Raw genomic sequence first — 26,190 nt, 5'->3', positions numbered from 1 at the left:
ACATACTGGCTGAAAAAATAGATATGACCGATATTGTTTGTGTAAAATAAGCTGACGCAAGTTCTTTTGGCAGTCGGCACTGATTATTTCATTTAACAAACCTGATACACGAATCATCTTACGACAAATGCAGGCTTGTCAACGGATTCGATTTTAAGAAAGAAAAGTTTATTTTTCTGAAATAAAGCTATTGCGATATTACAGAAATGTGAAATATGTGTACTGTTTATTAGGAAACAAAACTAGATAAAAAGTGTTCTACCATTTTTTCGATTAGATTTCATTAAATTATTGTCAGGTACTATTATATTATAACGTCATAAATGAGAATAGCTTTTAAATCAGTTGTTAGTATGACTACTATAATCATATAATGTCATACAGAAAAATAGCTTTTATATTACTTAGCAACACGACTACATCAAGCATTGAACGTATTTTTAGTGTAACAATGTGAATTTGAGGCGTTATCGTGATATTTTATTTTTTCTTTACAATTTTGTTAAAAAATTATAAGACCCTTATTTCATCACTACACATAACACATTACTGTTTCACAGGAACGAGCTTCGTAGTTTTTGAGAAAAAAAATCTCACAGTTTTTCCATTATACGCAGACTCTTATGGAGAGGTCGTCGCAAGTTTGCTGCCAAAGATACGTCTTCTAATACAACATGTGTAATTTTTAATAGATTTTCGTAAGAAACCAATACGTCGAAGCAGAGCACATTAAGAAGTACTTCCAAAAATTTCAGAAAGCCATGCTTGATATTTTATGAGATGTTGCTATTTAAAGTAGCTCATTTTGCCAAAAATTTGACGAAAACGAAACAAACAGATGACTAGACCGCGGACGGGTTGCATGGCGAGTGCAGTAACTGATAAAAATTCATTGTTACGGGTTGAGAGGGGTGTGCAGTCCCATCAGATTTTCACACATCGAACTTTTAATGCGTAATGTACCGTGACACCCCCCTTAAATATGTTTCTTTGTTAACGTTAGCTATAAAGCTTCGGTTGGTAAAGTTACATACAGTACTAAGAGTAAATATACAGCCATACAGTTGTAATTTTTAGTTACTTCATGTATGTATATTGTATCCTTTCGGTAATATGCATAAAAATACTTGTTCTTAAGAAATATATGTATGTACACTGACGTCTACAACTAATTTTAGTGATATTTAACACTTCAATTAGATAATATTAGCTTCTGATGATACAACTGCTGGAAGGGAGGATTAAGTCTACGAGTTTGGTCACTATAGGCGCTCCGATAGATTCGGTTATCTTCTCTAGCGTTAATTGGATCTTGGGTGAGGCCACGGTGTAAGAAAGACAGATGATACAAAGCTTTATCACTGCCGACTGAAAATTTTGTAGCAGTACTAACCATCGAAAGTCGTGACAAGACCCCAGTATCAACTGCACCTTTAGCTGTACTTGAGTAACAGCGCTATATAAAAATTATTTCATTTTCCTTCAGTTGATTTTTATTATTTTTCGGAATAACAACTATAGTATTAAGAAACTGGTTTTCATATTCTCAATCATTATGGACCCATTAAATAAGGATTATTATTTTGAGGATATAAAATACAACTTTCGAGAAGAATTTGGATCTGCGCATGACATCACTCACGAAACTTCTATTAGAAAAACATACTTGCCGTTGACGTTCACTGCCCAGAGTTACAATGATTTTAAAACCTTGAATGTTCAAACTTGCAAGGTAAAACGACTTATACACCCACTTGGGGTGAAAATTATAAACCTGACCTTGGGGTGCGTATACATGGTATAAATGTAATCTTGAACTTCTAGGACCAACCCACATGCCCGTGTAAGTGCGACAAAGAGAGTGTATGTTCTTGCTTCTCACTCGCACTCACACGGGCTTATGGCTGGTCCGGGAAGTTCAAGACTCCATGTATACGCAGCCTTACTACATTTTTTACGACTTATTCCACATAATTTTAAGAAATAAAGTTTTTTAAGGATGACTTTCAATCGGAAGTAGACTGCATGCAATTTACTCCAGAAGAGATTAATGTGTCCGTGAGTATCTTTTTACTTCATTTTTTAAACACATTATGGTTTTTTTATGATAAATGCTAAATTCTAAAAAATAAAAAGCACCTTAAGACACAACTATTACATTTTTTACGAAAGCAAAAAGTATCACTATATGCAAATGAATTTTTTTTTAAATCTTAAATTTTCAAGATACAAAGATGAAATCGGAAAATTTGAATAAAAATTAAAAAAAAATTTTTTTTTTTTTAATCTACAACTTTATTTTTGATACCAAATGTACAAGTCTCTAAGATATATCTAATAACTAATTTTTTCAGACTGCAAAATATTACCATTTTGACTATAAAGACGTAGAAATACTTTTTTTTAAGTCTTCCTTCATTGTCAAGAGCTTCATTTTTTTAAGATCTACATTTTTCTCGAATGTGTGGACATAAAATGTCAATAAAAAAAGTTACATGCAAAATACTGATTTAAATTTTTATAAAGTTATGCAATATCGGAGCAAATAAAATTTTTACTTCTAATGACATTTTCTGGATTTGAGGCTGTCAGGTTTTAACATAAAAAAACCAATGTATACACTAAATTTGAGCCTAATCTGATAAACAGTTTTGAAGATAGTTAATTTACATGCCTTCATGAGTCCTTTCGTTTTGGTGAAAATATGAGGCAGTCCTGTAAAACAATCGTGCCGTATAACAGCACATTCTAGTAATCGATATTTGACAGAATAGGTGCAAAAAAAATATTTTTTCCGTACATAATTGTGTCATATCTCTTCCAATACCTTAAACTTGTTATGCATATAATTTCTCTCGAAAAAAGAACATGTCTGTACATTAACTATGTTCTACTTTTAGGTGGTTGACGATTTCATCGTAGTCGAAGGAATACACGAAAAAATGCAGGATGAGGATGGTAATATGCGTAAAAATATGACTAAGAAGATTCGCATACCTGAAAATTCCGATTTAAGTAACGCCAAGGTAATTTTTTGCTCAGATAGAGTCTTGATTGTCTATGTACCTCATAAGGTTGGGCAAGAAGAGAATAAGAAGTGTATTACTCATATCCCACAAAACAATGAACCATTTGAATAAAAACTCAAAAAAACTAACTTTTGTGAAAAAAATCATTATAAATTCTCCATGTGATCATATCTACATAAATTGTTAGTATGCAATAAAAGTTAAATTTTACGTTTATCATGTAACATGATGTCTTCTTATAAGTGCTCTATCAGTACATTTTCCCAAATTTAAATCGATTGCTCCTTTATACTTAAATTAAGTATTATGTGTTATGTTACGGTAACAGAGTTAATAAATCAAGTTTTTTTTTTGAAATTGTCGTACCGAAAATTTAAAAAACGGATTAAAAATGCGGTGATAATGAGTTGTGAAACTATCAAAGTGTCGTAAGAACTTTCAGTTTTATCTTTTAGTTTTGCAAAAATTTCTGAAGCTTTTAAATAACAGTAATAAATTTAATTTATCTAAATTCATTATCAGTCAACTTGTGAAATCAAAATCTAAGAATGGACAAGTTTTTATTTTCTTTTTTGTGCGCAGCATACTTATTACATAGATTTGTTCACCTTACAATCCAGGGACGGTTGGGGACAGTCTGGGCGAGTTGGAGACGAAAGTGAACATGTGCTCTTCTCCGATCGTCCCCGATCGTCCCTGACCGTACGCGATGCGCAGTTGTACACGTTAGGTTAGGTTAATGCAAAAAGTAAACAAACTTTTTTGTATTTGCACTTCTTTATTTACAAACTATTGTTTACATACAGCATTAACCTTACCTAATATGTACAACTGCTCATCGTGTACGGTCAGGGACGATCGGGGACGATGGGAGAAGAGCACTTGTTCACTTTCGTCTCCGAGTCGCCCAGACTGTCCCTACCCCGATCGTCCCTGGATTGTAAGGTGAACAAATCTAGTGATACTTTTAGTCTGTTTAGTACTGGTATATAACCAGATTAAACTTAATAATTATTAATTTTGACTGACACTACTAATACACCACGTATCACTGCAAAATCGTATTATTCTAAAACATAAAAGTATAATTCTTTAAAAATGCAAATATCATTGAAAAAGGATTTAAATATGTGATTTGTTCATGAATTATAAAAAGTGTAGTTGAATTTTATGACTTTATTTATTTTTAAGCAAATTTTTATCGAATTCTTTTCGTTAATTCTGTAACTGCATTACTCTCTGTAAGAATTTTTTTTCTATTATTTTTTTTATGCTTGGTTTTTTTTTTAAGTTATACTTATATAGGCGTGTTCTGTCCTGCAGAGTATATCAACGGTTTCAGATTGGTGACCTTGAGAAAAAGTGTAACGGAAATCGATTTTACTTGATTCTCCCCCCTTCGTCCTACCATCCCCATTAACCTACTTCATTTGGTTTGCTTATACATTAAATAAATAAATGATTTATTTGATGAAATATATTTTTTTTCATTCATGTTTTTTTCAAAAATTTGGAAATTAGTGTGTATATATATTAGCAGAGCAGTTACCGTATGTATTAATAAACGTTTATTTACTTATCATGAATTTGTTACTTTTTAAATAAAGAAATAATTGTTCATACCATTTTTTCACATATTTTCATAATTTTCATGCAAATTTTGAAAGAAAGCGGTACTACAGAATGGTTTGTCACAATTTTTGAGATAACATTATATTTTGAATATTAATCAATATGGACTAGAAATAAGTAAGTGTGCGTATGTGGTAAATGGGAGCGTGACATTACAGATGTAATCAGTGTATAGGCCGTAGGAAGTTGTTTTAAAACCATCAAAAGATTCGATGACAGAGTACAATCTTGTACTGGCTAGCCTCCATAATGTTTATATAGTACTATGCCATAACTGTGCTGTACGTGGTTCTACCACACGGTTTTAATAAATTGAATATTCTATTCTATTCTATTGAATAACGTATGATTTATAATTGTTTAATAATAAACTATTAAAATATTTATATGAACCACACCCAACTAACGTAGGTATACCCATTTCATCGATAAAATTGTACCTCCTTTGTACACAATATCATTTCATAAGAGGTATATTTATATTTATAATTACATTATCTGCTATATAATTATATAGAAGTATAACTTCTTACTTGGGTACCCAAGCACCCACTGTCCAATGTTTTTTTTTAAGTAAAAACTTCTTATGGCGCGTTGGGCACTTTTGTGGGTGAGCATTTTCAGCCGTTCTCGCGACAGACGAGATTTTACACAGATATACTTCGCATGTATTCTTATAATATATGTATACTACACGCTCTCTTTGCATGGACATTCGTTCGTGCTCTCGCGACAGACGAGATTACATACCTATAAGTATACTCAGAGTGTATAGGTATGCGAGAGCGCTGCATGCTATACGCAGCAGCGTTGGTCTGAGCAGCTGAGCTGAGCTGAGCATTATTCCACACTCACAGTTCATGCTTGATCGCACATAGCGCCGCTGCCTGGATCTTACCGCGAACTACTTGGCGCGAGAATTCAAATTCAAAATCGTATGATTTTTTCAGCAGACAGTAGGCGCAGAAATTCAAATTCGAAAGAAATCTTTGTATGTATTGGCTAATTAATGCCTAAAAATATTGGATAATGTTGTATGATTACATACATAAATAGTATACCAAGAATTCTTTCGAATTTGAATTCTCGCGCCTACTGTCTGTTGAAAAAATCATACGATTTTGAATTCAAATTCTTGCGTAAAGTAGTTCTCTGTGGGATCCAGTCAGCGGCGCTATGTGCGATAAAGCATGAACTGTGAGCGTGAAATAATGCTCAGACCAACGCTGATACGCAGTCTTTGCATGGGCATTCGTTCGTGCCCTCGTGACAGACGAGATATAGAGTTTTTTATATTTATTTTATAAATGAATATTAAACGGAAAATTTATTTATTTAAATATTTCATTTGACTTGTGTTGCTGCTATGGTATTGTGTTAAAAAAATTGCTAAATTTTGTATTTACTATTTACTAATATTTACTCATTTAAATAAAACCACTTCCTTCGAATATAGTTTCTATATTATTATACTTCATGTCCGTTCAAAAAGTGCCCACATTGCTTTGATAAACTTGATTTTTTATGTACAATTTTTTATGTCGCGAGCGCACCCAAAAATGCTCACCCAAAAAAGTGCCCAACGCGCCATAAGTTCAAGTTTTCACTTCTGCCTACACTCCCGGAGTGCTACTTGTACTTGGTTTTTTTTTTTTTAATAAGTCGAGTAGTTAAATAAAACTCAAGCTGAAAAAGGAAAATGCGTCAATATATTGCTGAATCATAAAAATACTGCAAAGAATGCACATGCCAGCAAAATTGTTCGACTCTGTAATGCAAAGTTAAGCGCAGAAGATATTCATAGTTATTCGCATGCGGCATGTACAAGTTTTGGTTTCACATTCGTTTGATCGTGTAATCTGTTCTTTTAGCCAGGCAGTGTCTATGTAGTGGACTACACCATTTATTGAACGCACACGTTTGCATATTTAAGTTGAAGCATACGTATTTTTGTCACCACGTGAACTTGACGATGGGTCGATTAGTTTGGGCTGTTGTTTTCCCACCAACAAACACAAAAAATCGAAGTTCAATTTGTGAGCACTTCGGGTTTCTCACTGAATATATGAAAATAATCAATAACGTAAGACACGAGTCATTCCAAAAACAGGCCATCCAGCTCCAAACTTTAGTCTTCTTAGATCCGCTACAATTTATAACAATGTTGTATAGAAGTACCTCAAAACTAGCAATGAGTCAATTGTTATAATCATGATGGGCTCAGTCTAGTTCATTAGAAAATATGCCTCGGTTTCATGGTAAAGGTTAACAAATTTTTTTTATGTTTTTTTTTATTTATTTATTTATATTTTTTTTCTTGTACAACTGTTTCACAGAATAGCCTTATATTTTTGCTGGAGGAATAAGTAAAACCACCACTTATTAAGACATGTAAATCGACTATCTTTAAAACTTAACATCCAATTACCCTCAAGTTTGGTTTGTAGCTTTATTTTAATGCCACAGAGCTGTGCATAGAAGATATTCATAGTTATTCGTATGCGGCATGTACGTGTGTTGGTTTCACATTAGTTTGATCTTGTAATCTGTTCTTTTAATCTGGCAGTGTCTATGTAGTGGACTAGGCTATTTATTGAACGCACACGTTTATATATTTGAGTTGAAGCATACGTATTTTTGTCAGCACGTGAACTTGACGATGGGTCGATTAGCTCGGACTGTTGTTTTCCCACCAACAAACACAAAAAATCAAACTTCCATTAATAAGCAATTCGGGTTTCTCACAGAATGTAAGAAAATAATCAATAACATAAGACCAGGCTATTTTGCTCTTATTTTGGTCTTCCTGGATCCGCTGAAATTTTTAACAATGTTGTATAGAAGTACCTTAACGCTAGCTAAGTATCAAATATTTTATTTTTTGGACTCGATTTAATTAATTGAAATTATACCCTAGTTTCTTGATACCGTTTTTTTTTTTTTTTTTTTTTTTTTCCCCTAGGCACAATTGCTTTACAGATATGCCTTATATTTTTGCTAAAGCTAAAAAAATTTGGTTTGTAGCTTTATTCTCATAAAATTTGACAGATTAAAATCCAGACACTTCCATAAGAGAAAATGTTACTAGCGTCCAGAATGCAAGAATCTGAAAAATTAAAATTAGTTTGATGCTTGCAAATTTTCAAATGAGTACTGCAGCTTCATAAAAATAAGCAGTTTAAAAAAAATGAAGATCTCAAAAAAATAAAACTTTTGACCACTTATAAAGACCTAAAAAGGGGTTTTATTATGCTCTTGCAATCATAACAGTTATACATTTCACAGGTTTCAAAACAATTTTTTTTATATCTTAAAAATTTTAAAACTTACTCATTCTGTGTCAACAAGAATAATGTAGATCTCAAAAAAATAAATTTTTTTTTTGGATAATTTATTTATTTATCCAGCATCAATTTTATACTTAAAAAATGGAATAAAATTTTTAAAAATATGAAAAAAATCGTTCTTTGCGATATCCTTAAGTTTTTATTAAAGTTGTGTCTATAGTCAGAAAAAACGTAAAACTCATTCAAATACTACCTTTTTGTTATGTCATTGTTATCAAAATTACAATTCTGATGTACGTTATTGTAATATATATTGATGTACGTATAATGTATGTTTTTTCTTCAATAGCCACATGTATTACTCTGTAAGTTGATAATTTTTATATAGTTTATTATTTCTCAATAATTTTTGCTTACATTGATTTTAACTTATTACTCCTACTAATGTCAAAGTTCGACTTTTATGTACTTTTCAACAATATTTGTAACTTAGTATTGCTCAGCGCTTTTAAGCTTGAAGATAGTTAAGTTTGGAAAATAAAGATATAGAATAACTAAAAATTTATATGCATATACCTACAAGTATACTTTTCTGAAGAAAATTACGCAATACTAAGAATAATGTCAACATAAGACTAGACATTTTTAAACAAAACAATAAACAATGTGTTCGTAATGCTTGACATCACATAATTAGCAATTGCTTCTAGATTAACTTTGTTTCGTATGTATCAAAGTATAATATTTCAGAAAGTTAGGTACAATTAGGGAAAATTCCAGACAGAAAGAGAGAGAGAAATAGGAACTTTCAGTTTTTTATACATTGACACTGTTATTCATATAAGCTAAGAATTTCATACAGTTATTGAAACATATGAGTTAAAGCAGTACTTAGGTTATGAATTAATTGGCAGGCATTCAAAAAAATTTATGGAAAAAAAAGAAAGTTTCTTCAGTTAACTTTTCAAAATTTTTTAAATGCTTACAAGTACAAATTTTTAATTTCCATTTATAGAATTGCACGTGCTCAGTGAACTAAATAGTACAGTGATGATTTTATCGTCAGTAAAACCCGCAATATTTATCTATACAAGATTGTTTACGTGTATCTTCACCAATGATTAACTATGTGAGAACTTAAAAATTGAAATATTATATGGATTTTTTTTTTTTACACAATCAGTCAAAAAATAACTCTTTATTCTATAAAATAATCTACTTCCTTAATAATTGCTCTGCATACGTAGAAATGTACAAAGATATACGAATTTTTCTATGCACATGCTTTTTCATAAAACTATTTTCATACGTGTAGTACCGCTTGGTATATCAAAAAAGAACATTGGTTGAGCTACGAGATTTATTATTAGGCACTACACGAAATTATTAACAAGAATCAATACAATTCATAATTCAGCATCTGGCCACAGCCTTTCCCCTATCCTGACAACCCTAATATTTTTATATTCGTTCGGACAGTTTAACACAGGACTTTATCCGGTTCACAGCAATCAGACCGAGTAAATCAAAAACATTGTTCTGAAAGTTTAGTGAAATTGACTAGTTTTACTGTTATAAGGTTCCACAATCTTACGACGCGTTTTTGCAGTAAAATATCTCAGCCGAGATAATAAAAATACATTAATTTCTTGCAATCTTCGGTTTCGTTATTGCTGGTCTAAAATGGCTGTATCAACGTTTTCAGTTTTTATTCTTTTAGCTGTTTCATTAGTTTCTGGTAATGACTCAACAACTAAGATAAATGATTATTCGAATCTAATAATGGACGTGAAAGAATTTTATAAAATCAACAGTGTTGTGATCGTGTACAATAGTTTTGAAAGTGAGTAAAAAAACCAACAGTTGGAAGATAGTTTCAGTAAAAAGTTGTTTATTGTTTTGATTATTTTTTTATTCTTTTTTTTTTTATTTTATTTTTTTTTTTTTAAGGAATGAATGTTGCAACGGGAATCATCAGGCAACTTTCAAAAAATCATCATTATTCGATAGCAATCGCAGGATCTGACTTAACTACTAGGTTTTCCAGCATGAAGAGCAGTTCAAAGTTATTATTCGTCGTTATGCTAAAAACTGATGACGATTTAAAAAATTTCATGCATTTTACGACGACAGAAAGTATTAATTCTCATGTGTGGTTGTTATTATTTGATTCATCAATGACGGAGTCTATGAGTACTTTCTGCCGAAATCCACGAGAAAATCGGCTAGGCTTGAACTTTGCTGTTGAAATGATGGTTAAATGTGGAGATGATTCAGATATCAATGAGTGGTTCTCCAAAGGATCATTGGATAAAGAAATGCAGGTACACGAATACCTTAAGTGGAATCCAAAGACTCGTCTGAATGTCACAGATCGTCGAGCTTTGTTTGAGAGAAGGAGAAATTTGAAGGATGTCTCGCTAAAAGTTTTATCTTTAAAAGTAAGAAAATTTTACTACTTTTCACATCTAAATAAAGCTATTGTCTATAACACATGTTTTCGTTATCAAAGAATGAGGAACCAGCTCAGTCCAAGGTAATAAATGAAAACTATGTTTACGAGTTACCTGAAAAAATCATAGGTGAATTGACATCTGTGATGAAAATAACTCAAGAAACCAAAAACTTAGTATCAGCCAATAAAACTCAGAATCGAACAGCTGAAAACCTGAATAATACATCTTATACCTATGCATCACATAATGATGTGATAGCTATGATCGTGTATATGAATGAACATCATTCGGAAGAATTTGATCTTACGATACCCATTTCAAGTTTTCAACACAGTCTGTTCATCAAAATTCCTGACAATTCATATGTACCTTGGAACGCCTACTTAGAGGTGAGAAATTCTTATAAAATAAAACATCCTTTATTTTACTAGTCTCATTATCGTCTTTTCTACATCGATCTACAAAAAAATCGATAATTGAATGTAAAAAGGAGTATAAAAAACAAATAATTTATTTTTCTCATGTAATAATTGGTAGTTCGTCACACTAAAATAAAGGCACACTCAAATTGAAATGATTGGTGGCGTCTTTCTTTATTAGACAAACATCATACAAACTTCATTCGTAATTTGTGTTCATACAATCATAAATTTAATATTAAACTATTAGATTTTTAGCAAGAGTACATGGATTACACTAGTTATTATTATAATGGTCTTGACGATTATATTGACTTGTATCAACATCAAAAACAGAGACAAAAGAAAGTCGAGATATACAATTCTATTGGAAAGTTTCACACAAGTGTGGGGCATATTCTGTCAGCAGGGACTGTCACGTAAGTTTTCAATACTGAAATTGGCGATTAACAAAAAAATCAAACAACTTATAAATATTTACAGAGACTTATGCTAATCGTACGTCACTAAAATGGGTGTACTTATTAGTTCTATTTTGCGCATTAGTAATTTACGCAGTTTATTGTGGATCATTAGCCAGTTACTTGACAGTCGGAGAACCTACAGTGCCGTTTAAAGATCTAGCCGAGTATATGCAAGATAGTTATTATAAAACCATTGCTTTGAAAAATTCAAGCTCTTATGAATTTATTCTGGTATAATTACAAATAGTTTTGGTGTCAATAAATTTTAAGATTGTTTTAATTTTTCTTTTTTATAAATAAACAGGTACCATCCAAGGACCCAACTTATAATAAAATAAAAGAACTAATTCAGAATTCAAATAACTTACTTAATGATACAGAAGCAGCTCTTCAGCAGGTATTTTTTTAAACTCTTGTGTCATTATTAAAGTCAGTGATATCTATTATCCTACCATTGTTTTTTAATTTATTAAACGGCTACACTGACGTTACGTAACGGCAAAGTGGTGCAAAATGTTATACTTTTATCACAGTTTATACACTTATAGCGGAATCTGTACTTACACATCTTGCTAAATTTGTTAGTGCATGTGCCAGAATGAATTAATCAGAACATGACAGGCAAGCTTGCTAACTTAAACAATTTACTTATAGTTTAGTACTTAAGATTGAATTTTTTTTTCATTTGATTAACTAAAAATTTGTGTGATTAATTGTTTTTAAATACATTTTTGTTTATTATTTTTGAATTAATATACACAGGAAAATGGTATTTTTAATCACTTAAAGAAACAATATTGCTCAAATCGAACAGGTAAGACAACTCACGGCGTCAAGCACCTTTTTGCACTACTATATTCAAATGTGTATTGTAACCGTATAAGCTGTGCTTTCATTTATACGTTCTATTGACATTGTCTGTTAAAGATTTTTAAATCTTCGCTTGATAAATATTAGAAACTGCGATTTTTTTAAATTAAAAGCTATTTTTTATTAAACACAGGTCTGTTCCAAAAAAGTAGCTTTGTTTACGACGTCAGCGCTATTAAATTTAATAAATCAAAGGATGACATGCAAAATAGGGAGCGTTCCTATCAGCAGCCGAGGGTACGGAAGTATAGGATTGAAGAAAAATCATCCACTCACCCAATTCTTCAATTATTAGTGAGTTTGTTATATTGTATAAAATTGTTTCAACTGTATTTCTAAAAAATTATTTAGTATTCACAGATTTTATGAAAATGGGGTTATGCAAAAAATGAATATGAATTACAATACAAAAATTGATGACGAAAATAAATTACATCACTACACTGACATACAAGACGTACTTCCTCTGTTTGCCATTTTGATCGGTGGATGCACCATAAGTCTTATTATTCTACTACTCGAGAAAATTTATTATGGATGGCGCCACAGAAATTGCGACAAAAATCGTACAAATCTTGTACGTAAACCACGTGCCTATCTTAATCCACGACGCAGACAAAAAGCACATAGTTTTCGAAGCGACGATCCAAAACTGTTGCAAGTATGAATTAGCTCTACTCACTTAACAATACGTATTATGCATATATGTATGAAAGGTAATAATGAGACACTGTCACACGCTTCCCTCTTTTAAGAACCTTTATATTATCCGTCGAAAAATAATACAAGAGAATTATGTCAAGTGAAAAATTAAATTTAAAAAACGTACACTAAATTAAAACATATTTCTTTCGTTGCATTATTTTCAATTTCAGATTAATTTTTTAAATCTAAATTCACGAATACTTAATTCACAAGAAACACGTTAATGTCTTATACATTGGATCAAAAATATTTTCCATTGTTTATCTTGACCTGATACAGTTTTAAAATTCAATTTGAGTGTTTATGATTTTTAGAGCAAAATATACAAAATTTTCTTTTCAGGATTTTCAGTTATGGAATAAGCTATGGAAGTCCATGCATAATCAAAACCCTAGGAGAGGTTTATCCAAGCCAATCAGAGTGACAGTACGTCCTCCGTATGGCAAAAAAAATTTAGATTCCGTACGTACAACTAACGTACGAAAAGTACAAAAAGCACGTCCTTTTAAAATTGATGATCCGCAACTTTTGCAGGTATTAAGCTCTGTTACCTAACTATTTGCATGATAAAACTTACATGAAAGACACTATGAATTACTTTACTTAATCAAAAGCACTATGTGAATTTTTTTTTAATTATTGGTTTATTGGAAATTAATTTTTTTCTAGTGGAACCTTAAAGTATTGTCCCGAAAATTATAGTTAATACATGAGAAAATTCACAAAAAATATATCGTTTTCCCCCATTTAAAAAAATTTTTTTTTTTTAATTCCCTTAAAATGAAACTTATTTTTCTTGAAATCACATATAATATATGTAGAATTAAGGAATAATTACAAACAAGCGTTTCAGTAGTGGTGACACCGCTCTTACATGCAATCATTATATATGTACAATTCACATGTTTAAATATGATTTTTGCTTGTAAATTGCAGAAAAACGGTGTCTCTTCTACTGAAAGCAATGTTTATGATTTTTCTCTCATAGTATACGCCATTTCGATCAAAATAAGCCTGGTTTCAAAGTTGTAACTGTAAAATGTTTTATTCAGAAAAGACACCACAAAGACTAATTAATTTACTCAAACTATATTCAAGACCAGAGTAACTCAAGTTTTAAACTGCATGCGCTTTGATTAATGTTTTTTTCAGCAAAAAATGTACAAAACTTTCTTTTTAGGATTTTCAGTTATGGAATAAGCTATGGAAGTCTATGCATAATCGGAATCCAAGTGCTGGTATTTCTAAACCAATCAAAGTGACTTTACAGCCCCCGTTTCCATAGGTACATGGAATAATTTATCCAATCAGTATGGAATTCGGGACAAGACAATTTTTAGATAAATCAAATATGTGTTCTTTTGTATTCACGTTCTCTATTATAAAGTGTCAAAAATGCGCGCCTAATTATATGCAGCACAGTTTAATTTATATGTGTACGAATGAATGTATGGAAAATAAAGTTGTCTTATTAGAAAAGTATTATTTTCTTTTAAGTATCCTATTCTCTTAATTTACAGAGTATTTAGAATTGCTTAAGTTTTGTCAAGTTTTTAAAAATTGCAACTCCTACATTTTATGATTAAGAAGTAAAGAATTTATTAAAGTAAATGTAAATAATGTGAATCGTAAATACACTAGCAAATATTGAACTTAATGACCTTATTTGAATTAACACTTTCCAGTAATTTAGCATTATTTTGTTTGTTAACTGCGCCCTTAGTAGGAAGACTACAGTTTGTGCTCATCTAACCAGGGTAAGTACAAGGAGTCCTTTGGGCCTTATGCCTGCTCTGGTGACATACACCACCAGGTACGGAAAGTATTTTTTTTTTTTTTATGCTAATGTTCTTTGTATAGTTAATAAAATATATTTTTGGGCCCCATAAAATATTTTTTTCACATTTTGTGATCATAGTCCGACGCGATTTTGACGATTTTCATTATGATTGCGAAAAACTACTTGTTAACTATTTTTTAAGCTTCATTATTACTATATAAGATTGTATGGTATATATATTTGGAAATCCATAAAAATATCCCTTTTTTATCCCACGTTTTAAAATAAAATTTTTTTTGAGGCACATCCTTGAAATTGGGCTCATATTGTTTTACTCAGATCTATATACATATAAGTTAAACATGAAAATCACGAAAAAAGAGTGTCACCTCTACTGAATCCCATGTTAACGATTTTTCCTATATAGTACATAACATTTCAGGCAAAACAAGCTTCATCTCGACAGTGTGCCTCAAACAAAAATTTTATTTAAAAATCGGGGATCAAACGAAATATTTTTTATGGATTCCCTCATAGTGTAACATACTGGCTGAAAAAATAGATATGACCGATATTGTTTGTGTAAAATAAGCTGACGCAAGTTCTTTTGGCAGTCAGCACTGATTATTTCATTTAACAAACCTGATACACGAATCATCTTACGACAAATGCAGGTTTGTCAACGGATTCGATTTTAAGAAAGAAAAATTTATTTTTCTGAAATAAAGCTATTGCGATATTACAGCAATGTGAAATATGTGTACTGTTTATTAGGAAACAAAACTAGATAAAAAGTGTTCTACCATTTTTTCGATTAGATTTCATTAAATTATTGTCAGGTACTATTATATTATAACGTCATACATGAGAATAGCTTTTAAATCAGTTGTTAGTATGACTACTATAATCATATAATGTCATACAGAAAAATAGCTTTTATATTACTTAGCAATACGACTACATCAAGCATTGAACGTATTTTCAGTGTAACATTGTGAATTTGAGGCGTTATCGTGATATTTTATTTTTTCTTTACAATTTTGTTAAAAAATTATAAGACCCTTATTTCATCACTACACATAACACATTACTGTTTCACAGGAACGAGCTTCGTAGTTTTTGAGAAAAAAAATCTTACAGTTTTTCCATTATACGCAGACTCTTATGGAGAGGTCGTCGCAAGTTTGCTGCCAAAGATACGTCTTCTAATACAACATGTGTAATTTTTAATAGATTTTCGTAAGATTCCAATACGTCGAAGCAGACCACATTAAGAAGTAATTTCAAAAATTTCAGAAAGCCATGCTTGATATTTTATGAGATGTTGCTATTTAAAGTAGCTCATTTTGCCAAAAATTTGACGAAAACGAAACAAACAGATGACTAGACCGCGGACGGGTTGCATGGCGAGTGCAGTAACTGATAAAAATTCATCGTTACGGGTATAGCGGGGTGTGCAGTCCCATCAGATTTTCACACATCGAACGTTTAATGCGTATTGTACCGTGACACCCCCCTTAAATATGTTTCTTTGTTAACGTTAGCTGAAAAGCTTCGGTTGGAAAAGTTACATACAGTACTAAGAGTAAATACACAGCCATACAGTTGTGATTTTTAGTTACTCCATATATGTATATTGTATCCTTTCGGTAATATGCATAAAAATACTTGTTCTTAAGAAATATATGTATGTACACTGACGTCTACAACTAATTTTAGTGATATTTAACACTTCAATTAGATAATATTAGCTTCTGATGATACAACTGCTGAAAGGGAGGATTAAGTCTACGAGTTTGGTCATTATAGGCGCTCCGATAGACTCGGTTATTTTCTCTAGCGTTAGTTGGGTCTTGTGTGAGGCCACGGTGTAAGAAAGACAGATGATACAAAGCTTTATCACTGCCGAGTGAAAATTTTGTAGCAGTACCAACCATCGAAAGTCGTGACAAGACCCCAGTATCAACTGCACCTTTTTTTCGAAGTAACAAACTATAGCATTTAGACACCGGTTTTCATATTTTTAATTATTATGTCGGATATAAATACGGATTATGTTTTTGACACCTTTAAAGTAAACACATACAAAGATTATTTTGCTGCACGCGACATTACTCACGAAACTTCCTTTAAAAAAACACTCTTACCGTTGACGATAATTTACCAGAGCTACAATGATTTTAAAACCTTAAATGATAAAACTTGCAAGGTAAAACGACTCTTTCACCCACTTGGGGTGCGTATACATGGCATAAATGTAATCTTGAATTTCTAGGACCAGCCTGTTTGCCCATGTAAGTGCGACAAAGCGAGAGTATGTTCTTGCTTCCCACTCGCACTCACACAGGCTTATGGCTGGTCCAGAAAGTTCAAGAGTCCATGTATACGCATACTTACTATGTTTCACAACTTATTCCATATAATTATAAAAAATATAATTTTTTAAGGATAAAATTCAAGCAACAGTAGATTGCGTGCAATTGACTCCAGAACAGATTAATGTGTCCGTGAGTATCTTTTTATTTCATTTTTTAACACATGCTTCTTTTATGATTAATGCTGAATTCTGAAAAATAAAAAGCATTTCAAGACACAACTGCTATATTTTTTACGAAAGCAAAAGTATCACTAAATCCAAATTAAATTTTTTTAAATATTTAATTCAACATTATCAGCCTATTAAATCAGCTTTCAACGTATTTTTGTGAATTCTCGTTATTTAGACTATAACGATCACATTTCATATTGAAATGTGTAAGCCAAAAATGTAAAACAATGGGATTCATAACTTTCTTTCAGCTACAAATAAATCTAAAACATAATTTTAAGCAGAAATAAAACCAGATTTTTTCATGTTAAAATATTTTCTTTATTTTTCAAAGCATGAAACAAGTAGTAAAAAATACACAAAAATAACGAAAATTTACGTAGTTTTTAGGTATATTCTTAACCATTCATTGTAATGGACAAAGAAATTTTTTTTTGTATTCTTTAATTTTTGTTGCCTTTAAGACCATCAGGATTACAATTCGAATAAAAGTGTGCAACACAAAAAAATTTTTTCATAAAATATGCAACTTTTTTTCATCATTCAAAGACCTGTTCTAAAAATCATAAAAGATATAACGAAAAAACTAACTTGTTATGTGTTTTTTAATATTTTCTTAAATTTTTAAGGTACAAAGATGATCTCGGAAAATTTGAATAAAAGTTTTAAAATATTTTTTTTTTTTAATTCTACAACTTGATTTCTGATACCAAATGTACAAGTCTTTGAGATATATCTAAAAACTAATTTTTTCAGACTGCAAGATACTACCATTTTGACTATAAAGACATAGAAATCCTTTTTTTAAAGTCTTCATTCATCGTCAAAAGTCTCATTTTTTTGAGATTTACAATTTTCTCGACTGTATGGACATAAAATATCAATAAAAAAAGTTCCATGCAAAATACTGATTTAAATTTTTATAAAGTTATGCAATATCGGAGCAAATAAAATTTTTACTTCTAATGACATTTTCTGGATTTGAGGCTGTCAGGTTTTAACATAAAAAAACCAATGTATACACTAAATTTGAGCCTAATCTGATAAACAGTTTTGAAGATAGTTTATTTACATGCCTTCATGAGTCCATTCGTTTTGGTGAAAATATGAGGTAGTCCTGTAAAACAATTGTGCTGTATAACAGCACATTCTAGTCACCGATATTTGATAGATTAGGTGCAAAAAACTTTTTTTTTTCCGTACATAATTGTGTCATATCTCTTCCAATACCTTAAACTTGTTATGCATATAATTTCTCTCGAAAAAAAAAACATGTCTGTACATTAACTATGTTCTACTTTTAGGTGGTTGACAATTTCATCGTAGTCAAGGGAATACACGAAATAATGCAGGATGAGGATGGTAATATGCGAAAAAATATTACTAAGAAGATATGCATACCTGAAAATTCCGATTTAAGTAATGCCAAGGTAATTTTAAGCTCAGATAAAGTCTTGATTATCTGCATTCCTGATAACATCGGGCAAGAAGAGAATAAGTGTTTTACCAATATCCCATAGAACAATGAACCATTTGAATAATAAACTCCAAAAACTAACTTTTATTAAAAAAATATTATGAATTCTTCATGTTATCATATCTACATAAATTGTTAGTATGCAATAAAAGTTGAACTTGACGTTCATCACGTAACGTGATGTCTTCTTATAAGTGCTTTATCAGTACATTTTCCCAAATTTAAATCGATTGCTCCTGTATACTTAAATTAAGTATTATGTGTTATGCTACTGTAACAGAGTTAATAAATCAAGTTTTTTTTTTTGAAATTGTCGTATCGAAAATACAAAAAACGGATTAAAAATGCGGTGATGATGAATGTGAAACTATCAAAGTGTCGTAAGAACTTTCAGTTTTATCTTTCAGTTTTGCAAAAATTTCTGAAGCTTTTAAATAACAGTAATAAATTTAATTCATCTAAATTCATTATCAGTCAACTTGTGAAATCAAAATCTAAGAACGGACAAGTTTTTATTTTCTTTTTTGTGCGCAGCATACTTATTACATAGATTTGTTCACCTTACAATCCAGGGACGGTCGGGGACAGTCTGGGCGAGTTGGAGACGAAAGTGAACAAGTGCTCTTCTCCGATCGTCCCCGATCGTCCCTGACCGTACACGATGCGCAGTTGTACTTGTTAGGTTGGGTTATGATCTAGTGATACTTTTGTTTAGTACTAGTATATAACCAGATTAAACTTAATAATTATTAATTTTAACTGACACTACTAATACACCACGTATCACTGCAAAATCGTATTATTCTAAAACATAAAAGTATAATTCTTTAAAAATGCAAATATCATTGAAAAAGGATTTAAATATGTGATTAGTTCATGAATAATAAAAAGTGTAGTTGAATTTTATGACTTTATTTATTTTTAAACAAATTTTTATCAAATTCTTTTCGTTAATTCTGTAACTGCATTACTCTCTGTAAGAATTTTTTTTCTATTATTTTTTTTTATGCTTGGTTTTTTTTTTAAGTTATACTTATATAGGCGTGTTCTGTCCTGCAGAGTATATCAACGGTTTCAGATTGGTGACCTTGAGAAAAAGTGTAACGGAAATCGATTTTACTTGATTCTCCCCCCTTCGTCCTACCATCCCCATTAACTTACTTCATTTGTTTTGCTTATACATTAAATAAATAAATGATTTATTTGATGAAATATATTTTTTTTCATTCATGTTTTTTTCAAAAATTTGGAAATTAGTGTGTATATATATTAGCAGAGCAGTTACCGTATGTATTAATAAACGTTTATTTACTTATCATGAATTTGTTACTTTTTAAATAAAGAAATAATTGTTCATACCATTTTTCACATATTTTCATAATTTTCATGCAAATTTTGAAAGAAAGCGGTACTACAGAATGGTTTGTCACAATTTTTGAGATAACATTATATTTTGAATATTAATCAATATGGACTAGAAATAAGTAAGTGTGCGTATGTGGTAAATGGGAGCGTGACATTACAGATGTAATCAGTGTATAGGCCGTAGGAAGTTGTTTTAAAACCATCAAAAGATTCGATGACAGAGTACAATCTTGTACTGGCTAGCCTCCATAATGTTTATATAGTACTATGCCATAACTGTGCTGTACGTGGTTCTACCACACGGTTTTAATAAATTGAATATTCTATTCTATTCTATTGAATAACGTATGATTTATAATTGTTTAATAATAAACTATTAAAATATTTATATGAACCACACCCAACTAACGTAGGTATACCCATTTCATCGATAAAATTGTACCTCCTTTGTACACAATATCATTTCATAAGAGGTATATTTATATTTATAATTACATTATCTGCTATATAATTATATAGAAGTATAACTTCTTACTTGGGTACCCAAGCACCCACTGTCCAATGTTTTTTTTTAAGTAAAAACTTCTTATGGCGCGTTGGGCACTTTTGTGGGTGAGCATTTTCAGCCGTTCTCGCGACAGACGAGATTTTACACAGATATACTTCGCATGTATTCTTATAATATATGTATACTACACGCTCTCTTTGCATGGACATTCGTTCGTGCTCTCGCGACAGACGAGATTACATACCTATAAGTATACTCAGAGTGTATAGGTATGCGAGAGCGCTGCATGCTATACGCAGCAGCGTTGGTCTGAGCAGCTGAGCTGAGCTGAGCATTATTCCACACTCACAGTTCATGCTTGATCGCACATAGCGCCGCTGCCTGGATCTTACCGCGAACTACTTGGCGCGAGAATTCAAATTCAAAATCGTATGATTTTTTCAGCAGACAGTAAGACTTTACTGCTCTTGAGTTTTCTCCTTCTGATCCTGGACCGGATTTCCGGAGCGGCTGTTGTCACGACTTCGCATCCCAATGACAACGACGACAACGACGACGAGGAGGATGAGAAAGAGGGTGGCAACAGGAGTACCGCGGAACCGAGTGAGCAACGCGATTGGCGAGACAACGCGCAAATGTATCACGTGCTGCCGAGATCGTTTCAGGACAGCGACGCCGACGGCGAGAGTGACCTACAAGGTGAGCTTGCGTTGGCGTTTTGGCTGCGTGACGGGGCTGTTTACTCGAAGGATGCGCATAGGAGGGTGTTTGAGGTTTTATTTACCGGTGGGGCTCGATTACAGAGTCTTAAAAATTCGCGAGGCAATGATGGATCGGGTTCGAGCGGAAAACGATCGGTTGGAGTCTGCGAATTTGATATCGATTTTCCCCGCGCGCTCGTTATTTACGAGGGTTGCGTCGATTTTAATTTCGCGAGTGTCAAATGTGCATTTGTAGTCTGGCCAACGGATGCAGGTGGTTTTGTTTGATTTTAGGGAGGGTGTCGGAATAAGGTGATCTCGAGTCCTTGGGACCGGTGATCGTTAATCTTCAGATTATTTTTGATACCTACCTTATCGTATTACATGTTGCGCTTACAGGCTAATATTTTACTGATTTTATTATGAAATATCAAATACTACGGAAAAGTATTAAAATCAACCAAAAACTAACAAGTTTTTTTATTGTTATATTAATTATTAACTTTGACTACTTAGTGTCGACGATGCATAAGCATCGTTGTTTCTCTCCAAAAATTTTGTTTAATAGATCGATGAAATATCGGATTATCAGCCAAGATGTAGTGAGACGTATGATTTAAATTTTGAGATAAGTTTTATTTATCTATTTGTTTATTACCGATTTTTCTCAAACATTTCAAGATAGATAAAACGAGACTTAAAAATTCAGCAACATAAGTAAATCTAGTTAAATTATGGATATGACGATAATTCAGTCGAATTATAAAAAATATAAGATAACCACTTGATGTGTATATAAAGTAATTTAAAAATGCATTAAAGTAAAATCCCCAAACAAATATCACATTTCAAATCAAAACAAGTGTTTCTCTGTAATCGGTAAACTATGTGTTTTTTCCCTGAAAATCAGGTATAATCGGACATTTGGAATATTTTCGTGACATCGGAGTGGACGTCGTAAGACTCGGTCCAATTTTCTCGTCTCCAATGCGCGACTCGGGCTATGACGTATCAAACTTCACCAGCATTGACGAGATTTACGGAGACTTTGACGATTTCTACCAGCTAGTTAGCGAACTTCACAAAAGAGGTACTTTGATGTTTTTTTTTTTTTTTCAATCCTCAATATAAGAGCAAAAATAGATTTTATACATCATAGGTATAAAAATTATCCTGGACATCGCTCCGAATCACTCCAGTGACCAGCACGAATGGTTTCTCGAATCAGCTGCTGATAAAGAACCGTATGACGATTACTACATTTGGGCTGACGGCAAAGTCGAGGATAACAAGCTGGTTCCTCCGAATAACTGGGTAAATTGCCTTTGAAACAATTTTGATGAAAAATAGACCGCAACAAAATGCAATCTTTGCGTTACGCGATTTTTGTCACAGAAAAGCGCTTACAGCGACAAAGAGGGCTCAGCTTGGTCGTGGAATAAGCAAAGGAGACAGTGGTTTTATCACAAATTCCACGAATCCGAGCCAGATCTTAATTTGAGAAACGAGGATGTTATCAAAGAAATTTTGGTAATTTTATATTATTTCTTGAAAAAAAAAAAAAAAAAAAAAAATTAAATACAAACAAATCAGGTTAATCGTTTACATTCATTTGCAAAGGATACATTCGACTTCTGGTTGGAGAGGGGTGTCGATGGTTTCTGCATTAGCGGAGTATCGTATACATTCGAAAATGAAGAGATGCTCGATGAATCAAACGAGGATGATGAAGATGGTGACAACGACCAAGACGGCAATAACGACGATGATTCCTACACGACGGGGGAGTCGGACAACATCGCACTATTGCAGAGATTTCGGGAACACATTGACAACTGGGCTCGAGAACATGACGACGAGCCCAAGTCTGTTGTCATTATTCCACAGATATTTGTTTTTTTTTTTTTTTTTTATCACAGCGGGAGACGATTAAAACACGTTTCATTGCAGATTACTACTTGGAGAAGTAGATGAGGACGACGAGCAAGTGATTTTTTATTACGGCAACGAGACGCATCCTGGTCTAACGCCCCTGAGTTTACTTTTGATCACCGACTTGAACGCCACCAACAACGCAGGTGACATCAAAATGTTGATCGACGACTGGATGGATGATTTGCCGAGGGATGCCGAGCCCATTTGGATGGTAGGTTTTAAAGAAAGTAAAAAAAATAAATAAACGCTTGTATGCCAAACAAAATGTGAAATTTCCAGCTCTCGAATCAAGACAACTCGAGAGTTTCATCGAGGCTGGACAACGACACCTTGGACGGCATGTTGATGCTGACGATGCTGCTTCCGGGACAAGTGATGACCTACTACGGCGACGAAATCGGGATGACAAATGGGAACGTCTCGTGGGAGGAGACGATCGATATGCGCGCTATAGCGCAAGGGGAGGATGATTACGAGGACAACTCGCGGGACCCCTTCAGGACCCCGATGCAGTGGGATGACACGACTTCGGCTGGATTTTCCCTGAACGAGTCGACCTTTCTACCGGTCGGCTCTGATTATCTTGAGTACAACGTGGACAAACAATTGCTCGATCCGGACAGTAATTTACTGGCCTACAAGAGGCTCGCGGAGCTAAGGGAAAATCCGATATTTGTTCATGGCACTTATGACCTGACGGCAGTCAACGATGACAACGTCCTTTTTTTAAAGAGGTTTGTTCACATTTATTTTCTTCGGATGTGAGTGGACTCTATTTTTTGGTTTAACTTAATTTCATACTCTGCTGATACTTGTAGAACGTACGAGGGGAACACTTGCCTCGTCGTTGTTAATTTTGGCGGCGCGGAAGAGACGGTGAACTTGACTCACCTGTACGATGATCTAGAGAAGGACCTACAAGTAATGGTTGATTCGAGTAACGCGGACGTAGACAAGTAAGCATATCCAAAACAAAAAAAGGGAAAAAATGCAAAGTTATTTGATTGTTTATTCATAAAGTATACATTTATTTTTTATTTTTGAAGCGTTAATGACGAGGATGACGATGACGACATTGAGAATGACGCGTTTGTGTTGGATGCTAATGCAGCTGCTGTTCTTTGTGACAAGCATGATTTCGATGAATCGGATAACACCACACTAGGTGAATGAAAAATTTTTATTTTTGTTCTAAAGTATATACCACAAAACACATCCCCGTCATTTGATTGAGGCATTCTTTTAATAAATGCGTGATGGATTTTCCCTTTAACGTCTGTTAAGACACACCTCTGTAGAAGTGCCTTGTACCTCTGATGGAGTTTGTATACAAAATTAGTAAGATTCATATTAGCTACACGGTATATTTTCTTATGCTAAATAGCTTCAAACGTAAACTTATCAATTACTGACTTGTTTCTCAACCGCATGTCCAAAACAGACTCGATATTATATTAATGTATAAATCACTTCGATTTATTTGTACCAAGTGGTAATGCACCAAACTGTATAGCATTATTACACAACTTTCGTATATATGAATTTAAGTGATTTGTTACTTAGTTTATTTAGCGTTATCCCAGCAAAACAAGTAAAAAAAAATATGCTTATTTATCAGGAATTAAACTCTTGATCGTTGCAAACAATACAGTTGCCTTGATTGGTGCATACTAATTACTAAGGTACAATTTTTTTTGTTCGTAATTCAATACTTATTAGATAAATACTCTTACAGCTTACGAAACTACCACAGAAGAAGAGGATGATGATGTTGATTCTACGTCAGAACCGGTAACTCCGACTTCAACAGAAGAACCAAGTACAGTCTATGGGTTTCCTACTGAAGAGCCTGAACCAAGTTCAGCAAGCATAACACAAATTGTTCAATTTATTATTATTATTCTTACTGTAGTGTCATGTTTCCTATGAATAGCGTAAGGATTTATTTCGTTGTAAAATTTGTACAAGAATTTTTTAACCTTAAGATATTTTTAATAAATATATTTTTCCTCCTTTCGGGCGGAAAGTGAGGGCCGAAAGTACTTTCAGTGCCTATTTCACGGGCGGAAAGTGGAACCTCCCGCCCTAGGGCGGAAAGTACATTCCTGCCCTAGGGCGGAAAGTACATTCCCGCCCGCAAATAAGAAAAATTAGTAAATTTTGTAGTTGGTGCTGTACATTATCAATATGTTATATGCGACATCTATCAAATATCTTTCTTTATACATCTTCAAAACAAGACTTGATTATTTTATGAAATTCTATTATAAGTATATTTTGTGTATAATTTCTTAAGAAAAAATATAATATTACAATAAGGGAGTATTATATCTCTGATTGCCATTTTTTGATACTCATACTCTCATTCCACCAAGTTTTTTTTTTTTCGGGAAATGGTTGTAAATTTTTTTTAATCGAACGATCAATTGATTTTTTGGACGAGGGGGGGGGCTTTGCCCCCCCTACCCCCCACCGGGGGCTCCGCCCCCTGGACCCCCGCCGGGGGCTTTGCCCCCTGGTCCCCCACCAGGGGCTGCCGCCCCTGGACCCCGCACAACCTTTGATGCGAACTTTCGTTTATTAACAATTAACTCTTACTTATTTTAAAAAATTCCCTACCTTACCGACTACTTTTTTAGACTTATTATTTTATAAAAATAAAATCATACTCAATTTTAAATAATTGATGCAAAATAAGCTTTGTGTACATTAGATAGACATTGAATAAATATTTTTCATTTTTAATCCTGTAGTTAAATTTCTATTAAAGTGATCATTAACCAGACAAAATACGTTCTCACTTTGCGCCCTTAAGAAGAAAAATAGGATACGCGACTCGGGCGGAGGCCTTCCCGCCCTTGAGCGCACTTTCCGCCCTTCGAGTACTTTCGGCCCTCGGGCGGAAAGTACTCGGCGGGCGGAAAGTGCGCCCGCGGGCGGGAAGAAGCACTTTCCGCCCTAGTGGCGTAATATACTATTTTAAAAAAAGCCAATATTTTTATTAGTGTTTTCTA

The 26,190-nt window shown here is 32.8% G+C and overlaps 2 protein-coding genes across 2 annotated transcripts; both read left to right on the top strand.

Annotated features, from left to right (window-relative positions):
• Positions 1–1,461: 1,461 nt before the first annotated feature.
• Positions 1,462–3,140, top strand: LOC149374981 (heat shock protein 26-like). The gene is made up of 3 exons (XM_089590778.1): positions 1,462–1,732; positions 1,999–2,058; positions 2,901–3,140. Exons 1-3 carry the CDS (start codon positions 1,556–1,558, stop codon positions 3,138–3,140), a joined length of 477 nt encoding a protein of 158 aa, XP_089446904.1. The 5' UTR covers positions 1,462–1,555.
• Positions 3,141–10,125: 6,985 nt separating this feature from the next.
• Positions 10,126–25,155, top strand: LOC106640678 (maltase A3-like). The gene is made up of 13 exons (XM_089590777.1): positions 10,126–10,389; positions 10,461–10,793; positions 18,495–18,552; positions 20,985–21,239; positions 22,152–22,331; positions 22,401–22,555; positions 22,637–22,771; positions 22,862–23,106; positions 23,192–23,387; positions 23,456–23,910; positions 23,995–24,132; positions 24,223–24,341; positions 24,912–25,155. The coding sequence occupies exons 1-13, from the start codon at positions 10,126–10,128 to the stop codon at positions 25,103–25,105; spliced, it is 2,727 nt and encodes a 908-aa protein (XP_089446903.1). The 3' UTR covers positions 25,106–25,155.
• Positions 25,156–26,190: the final 1,035 nt, after the last annotated feature.

This window comes from Copidosoma floridanum, unplaced genomic scaffold (genome assembly GCF_036245765.1).
Source record: "Copidosoma floridanum isolate Cflo_tuat_1 unplaced genomic scaffold, Cflo_Japanese_pri ptg000013l, whole genome shotgun sequence".
In the NCBI taxonomy this organism is placed as follows: Eukaryota; Metazoa; Arthropoda; class Insecta; order Hymenoptera; family Encyrtidae; genus Copidosoma; species Copidosoma floridanum.
Note: the sequence above shows the minus strand (reverse complement) of the source record. Positions and strands in the feature narration are given on the sequence as shown.